This window comes from Apodemus sylvaticus, chromosome 3, assembly GCF_947179515.1.
Source record: "Apodemus sylvaticus chromosome 3, mApoSyl1.1, whole genome shotgun sequence".
NCBI classification, from domain to species: Eukaryota; Metazoa; Chordata; class Mammalia; order Rodentia; family Muridae; genus Apodemus; species Apodemus sylvaticus.
This window is the reverse complement of record NC_067474.1, coordinates 167,602,657-167,615,575: the sequence shown is the minus strand read 5'-3', so window position 1 is coordinate 167,615,575 and position 12,919 is coordinate 167,602,657. Positions and strand designations below refer to the sequence as shown.

General features: G+C 57.8%; 1 protein-coding gene across 1 annotated transcript in view; it reads right to left on the bottom strand.

Moving 5' to 3' along the window:
- Chd5 (chromodomain helicase DNA binding protein 5) overlaps window positions 1-12,615 on the bottom strand; it is a 49,919-nt gene extending 37,304 nt beyond the window's left edge. Inside the window, exons 1-2 of the mRNA XM_052175767.1 lie at window positions 12,537-12,615; window positions 3,159-3,283 (exon numbers count right to left, since the gene is read on the bottom strand). Of these exons, the coding sequence (XP_052031727.1) occupies window positions 3,159-3,283; window positions 12,537-12,615 (204 nt within the window). The remainder of the gene's footprint in view (window positions 1-3,158; window positions 3,284-12,536) is intronic.
- Between the last annotated feature and the right edge of the window lie 304 nt (window positions 12,616-12,919).

Below are 12,919 nucleotides of genomic sequence, written 5' to 3'. Positions count from 1 at the left end.
TCCCTCCCTGATCCACAATTTCTGAATCCAGGCCTCCTGTCTCCCTCCCTCTCTCCTTCGCCCAGCACCCACATCTCATCTCCTGTTTAAAAAAAAAAAAAATCAGTATTTAGACTCAAAAGGAAGAACTCGGGGACTTGGTCATTCTCAACTTGGGGTCCTTCAAGACTGAGAGGGAAAAAGAAAAAAAAAAAAAAAGAATGAAATCTGAGCCTCCCATTCACCAGTGTTATAAACAGTTATAATTTAGCACTGAATAATTGGTTACCATGGCAACCGCTGCAGTACAGGTTGAAATCAGTTCTCTCTCCTGCGCTCCCGGTCTGACAGGGAGCTTCATCTACATATGCTCAGGTTCCGGCTGCAGCCCGGTTGTTTTATGTAAATCAGAAACCAGGGCTCTCGCTGCTTGCCTGTGCGCCCCCCCCCCGCACTCCCGCACCCCAGCGCCCACCCCGCACCCCGCCCAAACCACTGCCATAGAGCCCACCTGCTCTGGCTCCTCGGCGCCTGGCACGAGTCACCTGGTGGGGGATGCAGCGCTGGGGTCGGGGGAGGAAGGAGATTCCCACACCCGTGATCCAGGGCTGCCGGGTGGGTGCGTGGGCGGGCAGACGGATCTTCCTCTTTGTAAATAGCAAGCTACAGGCCGCCACCCCCACCCCCAGATCCTGCAGCTGGTGAGAGAGAGCCGCAGGATGGGATGGGATGGGGTGGGATGGGGTGGGGTGGGAAAGGAGAGGAAAGCACCCCTGGCCCAAGGGTCACCTCCGGGCTCATCCTCTGGAAAACTTGTCTACCTCCATGTCCTATTCTTTTAAAGAGATAGTATTACATCTTAAGGAGCGACCACGGGGAGGGAGGAATGGGAGGGGAGTGGGAAAATGAAGTAGAGAGAGACAGAGATTAATACGGCAGAGGCTGGAGGGAGAGCCAGTGCGTGCGACTGAAGACCGAACCAGAAAAAGAAAACAAAAGGAAAGGGAAAAAACATGTCCTGAGAAAAAGAGGCCAAGAGCCCCAAGTCACTGGGCAAAGATTTCCTGTGGCTTTACCTTCCTTGGCCTTGGAGGCCACCATACCCCCAGCCCTGCAGCCCCTCCCCCCATCTCCAGCCCCCTTCCTACCAGAGCCATGGCAACCCTGTGCCCGGGAAGGAGGGAGAAGAGAGACAGGCCTGCTTAGAATAGAACCCTGGGAAGCCCTGTTGGGCTTACAGCGGACATGGTCCAGCCTAAGACCTGACGTCTGAGAGCAAGTCAGGGAGGCCCCTGTCCTCTGCGGGCGGAGAACAGTAACAACAGAGTGGGACTTCACAGCTTCAACCGGAAAGTCCCGGGCACCTGAATCCCAGGGCTTCACAGTCAAGAACCTATCCACCCCAGACACCACGGGCAGATCTGCAGGCCCGAGGGGCTTTATCAGTAGGAGGCAGTGGCTGCGGGAAAGTTTCTGGAGTGGGGGGAGGGGCGGGCATCTCAAAGGAGCTGGTTCCTAGCACCTCCTTCCATTAATGGGGAGTTGTCCAAGCACCAGGCCTGCTCCCACGCCCTGCCTCCACTTCCTCATCTGGGTAATGGGGACACCTTGGGGGAAGCCTTAGAGTATGGAGAAGTCAAAACACGCCAGGAGGAAGAAGTGAGACCGGGAGGCAGGGTGATTCTCTTGGACTTCTGGGGTGTGGAGTGACTCCTTTCCCAGACCTTGGCCCACCCCAGCCTCATCTCCTGCAGGGAGGAATCAGGAAACATGCTGGAAATAGCTACAGAGTTGCCCACGGTAAGGTGGGGGTGTTTTGGAAGGAGACAAACACACCAATTCTAAACATCATACCAGACTACAGAGAGTCTTCAGACAGGTGGAGAGGTCAAAGCTGAGGGGTCAAAGAGACTCCAGGAGAGCAAAGAGTGGTACACACATACACACATCCCAAGATACATAGCAAGGAAGGAGTTGGGGTACCCTAGAAGGAAAACTGGCAGGGAGGGGGGTGGCCATGCACTGCTAAGGGAACCCTCAGTGTAGGCTCTGCTCACAGCCCTAAGCAAGACACTGAGACCGGAGAAAGCCCGCAGGCTTGGGTCCCTCAGGCGCCCTCAGTCCTCTCCGTGGCTGCCCCTCACTGGCCAGGTTCACGTCTGACATGTCCCCAATGTTAGGATTCTGTCTAAGCTCTTCTCTTTTTATGATCACAACACCCAACACGGGAAGAAGATGGAGGCGAGCCCCGCGTGGGCTGTGGCTCCCACCTACCCCGCACCATCATTTTCCCTTCTGCACCTCGCCTGCATTCTGGAGCCCCAGGAAAACCATCTCACAGCCTTGCAGTGACTCAGGTTTACTGAGGGACGAGCATGAGGCTGTCTTGGGTGGGTCTCTGAGCAACTCCGCTCTCCTCCTTTATAAGAAGAAGTAGATAACCCACCCTCCTAACGGGGCACCCAGAGATGCGGGGGGGGGGGGGTAAGAAGTCACAACGCAGCTCAGCTCAGTCTTGTCCCAAATGGGAGAGACTTTAAGCTACATGCCTGCCTCAGTTTCCCCACACCACCCATGTCCAAGCATGATCCCAGAGATGAAGCGTGTCAGCGCGAGGCACAGGGAGGAGGCGTCATGTCAGAAAGCAGGCCATCTCGCCTCTTCAGCCTTGAGTCCCAACCGCTCCTGTCAGAGCCACCAGAACCAGGTGCAATTGGGTCTCCAGGCGTGAGCACAACCCTTACACCCAGCCGGTCCTCCCACCAAAGCCTCCCTGTGTTTCTCTAGTTTCCGTGGAGTTCACTAAGGAGCCTGGGAGAGGGAGGGCTGCACTGCAGTCACCAGGGTGCTTGTGAGATGATGCAGACAGCCAGTGATAGTATCATGGTGTCCCAGCTCCGGACAGAAGGACCGCTGACCCTCCAACCTTCTTAAGAAACAGAACATCCCAGGGGCGTTCCTTCAAGACGTCTCCATTCTATGCAATTCAAGGTCCTGGCCCATCTTGCCATGTCCCACACCGCCCCCGCACTGCCATGCCATACCACGCCCCACCCTGCCACGCCCTCTCCGCCACGCCACACCACGCCCCCTCCGCCACGCCACACCACGCCCCCTCCGCCACACCACACCACGCCCCGCCCCCCCCCGCGCCCGCCCCGCCCCCCAGTGTGCCTCACCTCTTTCTTCTTCCTTTTCCCTTTGGACTTGCTCTCTTTCAGCCTCTTCGTCTTCTTCTTGGGAAGGCTCACGGGCTCTGCAGGAAAGAAGTCCTCAAAGCCTTCAAGGCCACCGTCTTCTTCTTCTGCAGGAGTTGGAAGGGAGAGGGGTCACCTTCAGTTTCTCTCAGAAACAGGGACACAGAGCCAAAGGCAGTCCGTGAGACCCCCTACACCACCACATTCCCCATCACAGCCCTGTGAGCACGGTCCTAAGCCAAGTGACAGCAGTCATGTCTGCTCTGCGAGACGACACAGGTCGCCTCACCTCTCTGACCTCTCCTTCCCTTTTCTGTAAGAAGGGATGATAACCACCCAGCCCTGAACCCAGGAAGCAACAGCAAGTCCCTAATCTGGTGCCCTTACTGCCCTGGGGGAGAAGTGGCCTCACAGGATGCCAACATCATGCTAGCTGACCAAGAAGGGCTGGGGCCCAACAGAGAGACCAAGCTGAGTAAGGCCTATCACGGTCCCCAGAGGTTCAAGTATAGCTCAGATGTGACTCGAGAATGTAAGACAGTAAGAGACACGGGTCCCGCCAGCCAGACACTTAATGGAGTCGGCATAGTAATCAGTCACGGGCTTGATAAGATCCCTCTTTTCTGTTTTGTTTTGTTCAAAGATGGGGTTTCTCTGTATCCCTGGCTGCCCTGGAACTTGCTCTGTAGAGCAGGCTGGCCTTGAATTCAGAGATCCGCCTGCCTCTGCCTCCCAAGTGTTGGGATTACAGGCGTGCACCACCACAGCCCGGCTAGGATTTTCTCTTAACGAGGTATTTAAGACTACGCTGCTCCCCTGCCCAGCTCTGTGCAGGAAATCAATACACACACCCAACGTAGACGCACAGTGCCAAGCCTGTTGTACACGTGGGTTTTCCAGAAGTTGCCTGTGAATCCCAAAGTCCCTCACTGACATCAAGAATTAAAGGCCAAAGCCAGATATGACTGAGCATGCCTGTAACCCTGGCACTGGAGGAGAGCTTGCTAGCCACATAGCCTGGCCAAACTGGGCAATTGATGGCCCAGTAAGAGATCCTGTCTAAAGGTGACAAGGCAGAGGGTGACAAAGAAGGAGGGCATGGTGACCTCTGACCTCCACACTCAGGTGCACACACACCATACACATTTTTTAAATTCCAAGAGGAGGTAAGGTGGACTGGGGGCCTGGGGTTAATTAGTTCCACATCACCCCAAAAGAAGAAAGGGACGACTGCTGTACTGGGGGAACATGGTTATCTGAAGCCCGACTCCTCCACTGGAGAAATCCAAGCTGAGGCAGTGTTCCCATGCATCAGACTCATGTGACCTCAGGGGGGAGGTAGTGAGGGTCATCTGCAGGACACGGGAGCAAGAACCAAACCACCTGGAGTAGAAAGACGACCACCCCAAACGGGCAAAGGAGAGAGACAGAGACAGAGAGAGAGACAGGAGGCAGAGAGAGAGAGACAGGAGACAGAGAGACACAGAAAGAGAGAGAGATGCAGAGGGGCAAAGGAGAGAGACAGAGAGACAGGAGACAGACAGAGAGATGAGAGATAGAGAGAGACATACAGAGAGAGACATGCAGAGGGGCAAAGGAAGAGGCTTCTAGAACAAAGTAGCCCCAAAGGCCCAAGGCCTTCTCCAGCGCATAGCCTGGCTCCTCTGGCCCCGGACCTCCTGTTGTGTGCACAGTGAGTGTCTAGAGGAGGCCAGTCACGTCTTCGCACGCACGCACGCACCCATCCCCCAGGTCCCACACAAGTCTACCTGCCAGCCTTGAATCTCTCGGACTCCAGAGTCCAGAGGGAGGAAGACAGGTTCCCACTGGTCTTGGTGGCTCGCGAGACCGGGTGGCTAACCAATCACACGTACCCCGCCCTCGGAGGGCACTGCGAGGAGTAGCTACAATCCCCTTTCTGAGCCCTACACAGTCAATCTGCACATCTAGACCCTCCTACAGGGGCAAAGTACCCCTTGGCACCAGGACCCCCATGTGAGGAACAAGCAGCCCTGCCGGCCAACACAGCTCCCCGGAGTCTCCAGGCTGAGGAGAGTGTGCAGCAAAGTCCCAGCCCCCCCCCCCCTACTGTATAAATGGGAACCCAGAAAGCAGCTGCCAATACAGAGAGGAGAAGGCAGGCTCCAGGTAGGACCGGAGGCCTGCAGGGAGGCAGCCTGCGTACGCTCCAAATGCAGGTCATTCTTGGAGGACTATTGCAGTACTGAGCTACAAAGAAGTACTACAGTACCGAGTACTACAGTAGCAAGTACCATAGTACCGAGTACTACAGTACCCAGCTACAGAGAAGACAGGGTCCATGTGGCGGGTAGAGCTGTCGTGGTCTCCGCAGGACTCCAGAGCACAAGGGATGTTCCTGACTTAGGCTTCCACGGGCCAGGGGGCCAAGCCGGGGTCAGCTGATGCTGGAAGTAACCCAGGGCTCCTTCGAGCTCTGAGGTGCCAGAGGCGGGAGAATCTGCAGAGGCCTCCCTCTGAGTCGGCGGTGTCCTGGGTGTGGAGGAGTCGGAGCAGCTGCACTGACAGCTGAGGAGGGAAGCAGGCCAGGCTACGGTGGCCAGTGGGACACCTATCCACACCTGTGTCCTCTCCCAACACCCCAGACACCCCGCTAGACAGAAGCTCCCATTCCCTGGGAGCGTGCCACACCCGTTATGTAACAGGCTCCGGGCTGATGCAATCCCGAGGGGACCCTTCTCCCTCCTGCCTGCTCTGGGCAGGCCTCTGTCTCCACCCAGCAGGGGAATCCCCAGGCTTAGGAAGCCAGCCCAGCACATGTCTCCCAACTGACCAGCAGAAGGGAGGGGGTGCACAGGTAGCTAGGAATGTTCTGGAAAGAAGCCTGTGGTCCACCCGTGGCAAGAAGGAGCCCCCAAGCTACCTATAACTCATCCAGAACAGACCTCATGTTCATGTACAGACCCCCACCCCACCCCCTCCACAAGACGACCTCGCAGCCCAAGGCTGACTGCATAAAAAGAAAAAGAATCCCTCTGAGAAATGTTCAGAGCTTGCGCATGAAAATGGGGGACCCAGCTCTGACCACGCCTATCTCTGACAAACATTTCCTGTCCCCACACAGCTTCCGGTAGCCCGAAGACAGATACCTGAGGCCTGGCCTGTGACACCGGCTCCACCCATCACCCACACTGTCTGCACCGACGCTCCAGTCCCCTCTTCCCGCATGGACCACCCCCTCCTCAGCAACAGGTCCAGAGCCTTCTAAAATCCAGCTTGAGCTGGATCCAGCCTCAAGCAACCCCATCGCCTGCCACACCCAAGTCTCAGACCTGTGCTGTCAACCCTGTTGTTCCCCCTCACAGCCCCGTCGGCCAGGAGCAGGTCAGAGGCTGGCTTTAACACCACGTGGCCAGTGAGGGAGATGGGACTTCACTACCCTGGAGTGAGGGTTCCAGGGTGGGGGCAGCCAGCCCGTGAAAGTTTGTCCTGCCAACAGTCAGCCCCTGGGGGCTTGCCCCACCCCACTGCCCTTCTGGCCAGCCTGGCAGTACCCTCTAACACCAGCCCCACCCTGCCCCGCCCCGCCCCGCCCCAGGGCTGGAGGGTCCATCGATCCCAGCCAGCTATAATTAGGACCATTAGCTTGGTGACTCCTTAGCTAAGCAGAGCAGGCCTGAGGAGCAAGGGGGGCGAAGTCCGAGACTTGGGATGGGACACAGCTCGAAGATGAGAGCCCGAGGGTCGGTGACAGAACCTGTCAGGTAAAGGCTCGGCTTCCAAAGCTTTTCCTGCTCTCTGCCCCTTGTCAGCTGGCCGCACAGCCCCCAGCGCAGGCCTACAGCATGTAGCTGTAGCGGATGAGCTAGCCGGGTGACCCTCCCAGCTAGTAAATTACAGTAGCGGCACCGTGCCAGCTGTGATGGCCCGGGTCGCTAATCCCGGCACTCCACAGTCGCGGGGGGTGGGGAGGGGTGTAATATCAAAGTTCAAAGACAACCCAGGCTATGTCGCAAGACAAGATATTTCAATGCCCCTGCTTATAGACAGACTCTGAGGACCTCCTCGCCGGCCCGTATCTCGGTTCCACCACTGTCGGAGGCCATGTGACAACCTGGGCTAAAGGCACGCACCAGAGAGTGAGCTCTCTCCTTGCTCTACCCTCCGCAGGACTCAATATTTTAGCAGTGTGCCTTGTGTGCCAAGATCAGGACTGCACCCTGGGAGCGCTGAGGTGCCTAAGGCCAGCTCCAGGAGGGTCTGAGAGTTCACAGAGCCTGAGAGATGAGCGTGGGGGTGGGGGAAGGCGTGCAAATCAGGACAGATGTAGTCTACACCCAGGGTGGAGTCCCGTCAGGCTCCAGGCCCCACCTCCTCTGAGGAAGAACAAGCCTTCAGGAAGGCCTTCCAACAGGACTATAGAAGACGTTATGTGTTATGTCGTCTGGCTCTGTGAGCGGGAGGACTAGGGGTCAGAGGGAGAAGCTGGGACAAGACCTCCATCACTAGTGTCTGAGGTGAGCAGATCAATCATCGATGGAGAGCTAGCTCAGTCGATGGTCCTTCCGGGAACCCAGGGAGTAGGGGCTCCTTCTATTTTCAGACCCTACAACCCATCTCCGAGCAGGGAACAGGGCCACCTAGTGGTCAGGAGGGAAGAAGGCCAGAGAAGCACCAAGGGCTTTCAACCCCCACCTCCTTCCTGACCCGGCACCCTGAAGGCCTGCCCACTGACCATTCATCTTTGAAATGGGCTTCACGATATAGCTTTCTTCCTGGGCAGAATTGTGAACAAGAGCCGCCCCACACACACAAGTGTGCAATTGAGTGACGCAGAAAGAATCTAGGAGGGATTACGTGGTGGGGGAACTCTGGGCTAGAACTTCTGGACACTGAGAAGCCTAGACCAAAGATCTCCTTAATCTCTGGACCTCCCCACTGTGGCACAGGCCCTCGGCAGAGCCAGAGTTGTGCAACCACCCAAGAGGCAATTAATAATTTATTTATGACATTTAACAAAACCCAGACATCTCCTCATTGGCATCTCATAGAAGCGGCCCTCCTGAGAAGGAGGGAGGAGAGAAGCAGGAGAGGCTCTTATCCTAAGTGACTGGAAGCTGGGAGAGTGAGGACGGCCCAGGGAAGCAGGCAGAAGCCCCTAGCCAGGTGCAAGGCATGGTGGGAATAAAGACACCATGGAGCTCAAGACCGGAGGCACGTCACAGGAAGACACAGGGACGAGACAGGCAGAGATGCCAGACAGACCAGATAAAGGCTGACGGAAGGAACAGAGCAAGAGAGAGCCAGGGAGAGGAGGATGAAGTCAGAATTGCAGAGATGAAAGCTCTTATAGGTTCCTCTGCAAGACACACACACACACACCCAGGAGCCTGATGTGGCAGCACACGCCTTTAATCCCAGCAATCGGGAGACGGAGGCAGGAGGATCTTTTGATGAGTTTGAGCCTAGCCTGATCTATAGAATGAGTTCCAGAACAGGGTTAAATAGTGAGACCTTGCCAAAAAAAAAAAAAAAAGGAAAAAGAAAAGAAAGAAAAAGAAAGCGCCCCCAGAAAGTTAGGTACCACACACTGCTCAGTACCTGCTCAAAAATATTCAAGAAATCTACGTTAAGTGGGGGGATGGGTAGATAGATGGTAAGAAATTGAACGGGAGTGGGTAGATGGACAGAAACAGATGGACGAATAATGGATGGATGGGTGTAGTGGACAAATGGATGCATGCATGCAGGAAAGACAGGTGTATGAATCCAGACCTTGTGAGTGGATAGCTGGTGGTGGAGTGGATGGACAGATGGATGGAGAGGAAGTTTTAAGTAGACGGGTGGTGGGGTAGATGGACAGACAGATGAATGCTGAGTGCTAGCTGGCAGACAGATGCATGATGGATGGATGGATGGATGGATGGATGGATGGATGGATAGATGGATGGGTGGATGGATGGATGGGTGGATGGATAGGTGGATGGATGGATGGATGGATGGATGGATGGATGGATGGATGGATTGATGGATGGATAGATGGATGGGTGGATGGTTGGGTGGATGGATGGATAGATGAGTGGGTGGGTGGGTGGATGGGTAGGTGGGTGGATGGGTAGGTGGGTGGGTGGGTGGATGGGTGGGTGGATGGGTGGGTGGGTGGATGGGTGGGTGGGTGGATGGGTAGGTGGGTGGATGGGTGGGTGGGTGGATGGGTGGGTAGGTGGATGGATGGATGGATGGATGGATAGATGGATGGGTGGATGGATGGATGGGTGAGTGGGCGGATGCATGGATGGATTGATGCATGGATGGATTGATGCATGGATGGATTGATGCATGGATGGACGGCTAGGTGGTTGGTACTGTGGATGGATAATGAGATGCTTGAGCGGGTGCTGAAACATCAAGTTCCCTAGAACATTCCCACTCCACATGAAGGGCCAGCATAGAAGCATGGGCCCTTCGGAGCTGTGGGGTCACGCTCTCCTCACCTCTGACCCTAAGGAACCTGAGACACTCCCACAGGGAGATCTGTAGGACGGAGACGAGAACCAGGCAGGTCTCCCTGGGACCAGCAGGAAGACAGGCTGGGCTCATCAGCTTGGAAGTGATTGAGAAAGGACTGAAGCAACCAACCATGGAGACCTCCAGCCCAGCAGAGCCCAACTCTGAGAAAAAGTCTTGAGGGGCTTTTCCCTCTCTGCCTTCAGCCCCTCCTCGGGCTTCTCACTCCCAGCCCTCGGCCAACCCAGGTTCCCTGACCGACCGGCACTTACTGGATAAGAGTGCAAGTCTCAGAAGCATGTCCTTAGGGAGGCAGGACTGCGACCCCCTTCGGATGGTGCTAATTGCCCCTGCCGTGGTTAGCTGGGCACTGTGACCTGAATGTTCTATGTGTGCTATCTTACAAGACCTCATAATAACCTTCTATGAGGTAGCTGGTGCTGGACTCATTCTACAAGTGGGGGACACTGAGGCAGAGGGGCAGAGGGGCTGGTACCAACACCACAGAACTAACCAGAACACTGCTGGGACTTAAAGCCCCCATCCATCCAAGTCTAAGTCCTCCCTTTGACCAGCACACTCCTCTGGGAATCGGGCAGCTGCACACCGCCGAGCCTGCCTGACTCTGCTCCTCACATCAGACCCACCCACTCCTCACAGAACTAGAGAGAACTGGCCAAAGCCAAGCCACGTGTAGGAAACACTGCACAGACCCCCACAACCGATGCTGGTTGAGCATTACTGAGAGGCTTCCAGAACACTGGCTCCTCCCATCTGGCTCCAGGGGCGGGGCTGAGAGGTCACGTTCCTGGAGCTCCACCCCACACTGAAGAGGGGCCTGAGAGGCAGCTAGCAGGCCAGGCAGCCAACACTGCTGACAGACATGGCTGGGCTACGATGTCCCCACATTCAGGGAGCCAGGGATGCCCTAGAGATTCCTCCTCACGATTCGGCACAATCTCTCGGGTATCCTCAGTCTAGACTGTAGTTAGGGGCTCCACTTGGGGGATACTGACAGAGGGGTCCAGAGCAAATAACCCCTCCAATGGGCCAGAGAGTCTGTGGTGAGGAGGAAAGAGGGTGTCCCACAATGCAATGCGGCTAGAACCTACGTGGACAGAACAAACTTGTGAACCAAGGACAGGAGTCGGATAAAGGTCAAAGCCAGGGCCCCGGGACAAGATGGCATCTGCAGGGTTCCACAGCAATACCATCAGGCATCAGGAGTTAGAGCACACTGAGGCTGTGTGGGGGAGAAGGAGCAATGGGAAGACTGGATGGCTCAATGGTCTGGGTCTAAGAAAGGAAGGTCATTGGCCACTGGCTGGAAAGTTCCAGAGGGAGCCTATGGGGGGGGTTGGCGGGGGGGGGGGGGGGGAGGGAGAGAAACTTATTAGACCAGAGACCTGGAAAGGCGCTGGGATCCTGGAGGTTCCGGAGGACAAGCAGTAAGAGAGGTTGATGGACAGGCCCAAAATTCCCAGCTAGAGAGACAGAAGCAAGTGTCTCCTCAGTATGGCCTTGGAAGTGCTCCTGAAGGCCCCAAGGGACAACCCTCTACCTGCTCTGGAGGGGAGGGGCAGATTAGCAGTACGACCGGAGCAAGAAGATCTGACCCCCTGACAGCTCGTGTGTCCACCTTTCTGAGGGCATCCAAGACCTAACCAAGTCCCCGATGCAAGCAAGGCCAGGCAGGAAGAAGAGGGCGGGGACACTGTTTGTGTAACTGAAGACCTGGACATGGGCCTGTCGACCCACTCTCAGCTGTCCATCCTCCCTGGCAAGGCCACAAAAGGCCACGCCCCAATCACCACCAGGGATCTTTGAAGAGTCAGGCTCCTAAGTAGAAAACAGCCACAGGTTTCTCATGTGCTTGGTCTCTGCCTTCCTTTCAGAGAGAGGGGGTCTGGCTGCTTCAGCCTGGGATTGAGCCACTGGAAACCATACCCCTGCACACCTCACCCCACAGAAGGCTCTTGGCCTGGATGAAAGGGGAGGGAGGGGTTGAGCAGCAGGCCCCAGTGACAGCGTTAAATCTACTAAACAAACAAGCTGGCCAGCAGAAGAGGAGACTGGGGGCAGGGGGTGTGGCCCCTGGTGAAGATGCCAGCTGGGGAGGTACAGCTCTCTCCTGCAGAACAGGAGCTGGGTGCGAGTGTGTGAAATCGTCTCATCGGCAGGGATGTCGATTCCTGGGAGAAGGAGGCCCTTCTGGCCTCTCACAAGTCCCTCAAAGTCCAGAAGGAGCCATGGACTTGGGAAGCTGAGAAGTGATACCCCTCAGAGGGGCGGGAGGGCAGCTGACAGGGTGAGGCCCTGCCAGGACAGGAGCAGTTAACTGAAAAATTCCTGTAAGGTAACCCCTGAGGCACAAACACCTAGGAGGCTGAATTCGGAGAAGCCGCTGGCAAGGGCAGGGGCGGTGGCCCTGGGGCGTCAGGCCCACAGGCAAGGAAGCAGGATGGGCTGGGAACCCGGCGGGCACCCGCGCGCAAAGAACCCAGGGCGGCCTCGGTAAAGTGCTGGGGAGCGACTGTCAGGCGCCAGCAGCGGAGTCCGCGCGACCCGGCTCGGGCATCGCCAGCTCCCCACGCGCGGCCCGTCCTCGCCCCGCCCGCGGCGCGCGCTTCCCGCCGCCTTCAAGGGCACGCGGGCTGACCCCGGCTCGCCGCGCCCCCTCCCGCCCCGCAGCCCGCGCAGGCCCCCGCCACGGCTTCGCCCGAGGGTCCCGGCGCACCCCGCCCCGCGCGCCGCGCCCCGGAGCTTGCCCGGCCCCGCGCCCTTGGCCAGCGCGGCGCCAGCGGGGCGGGAGCGCAGCCCGCAGCCCCGCGCCCCTCCCGCGTCCGGGGCCAGCAGGTCCCCGCGCCCCCTCACCTGACATCTCCTCCTCGTTCTCCATCTCCTCCGCGAACAGCCGCGGCAGCTCCTCCTCGGTGCCCAGCGGGCCCCGCATGCCCGGCGCGGGGGGGAGGGGAGGTGGGCGCCCCCCTCCCGCCGGGCGCGGTGCCAGCCTTAACCCGTGCGCTGCCGGACAGACCCGCGCGGCGGGCGAGGCGGTCTCGGCGAGAAGATGGCGGCCGCCGGCCCCCCCCCGCCCCCCAAACCTCCACCCCCCGTGTCGACCCCGCAAGCTCTCAGCCGCCTCTGCCCGCACCCGCCAAGCCCGGGCCGCTCCGCCCACCGCGCCCCGCAGCGCGAGTCCCGCAGCCGGCCGAGGGTGGCGGCGGCAGCGCCCGCGGCACGGCGGCACGGCGGGG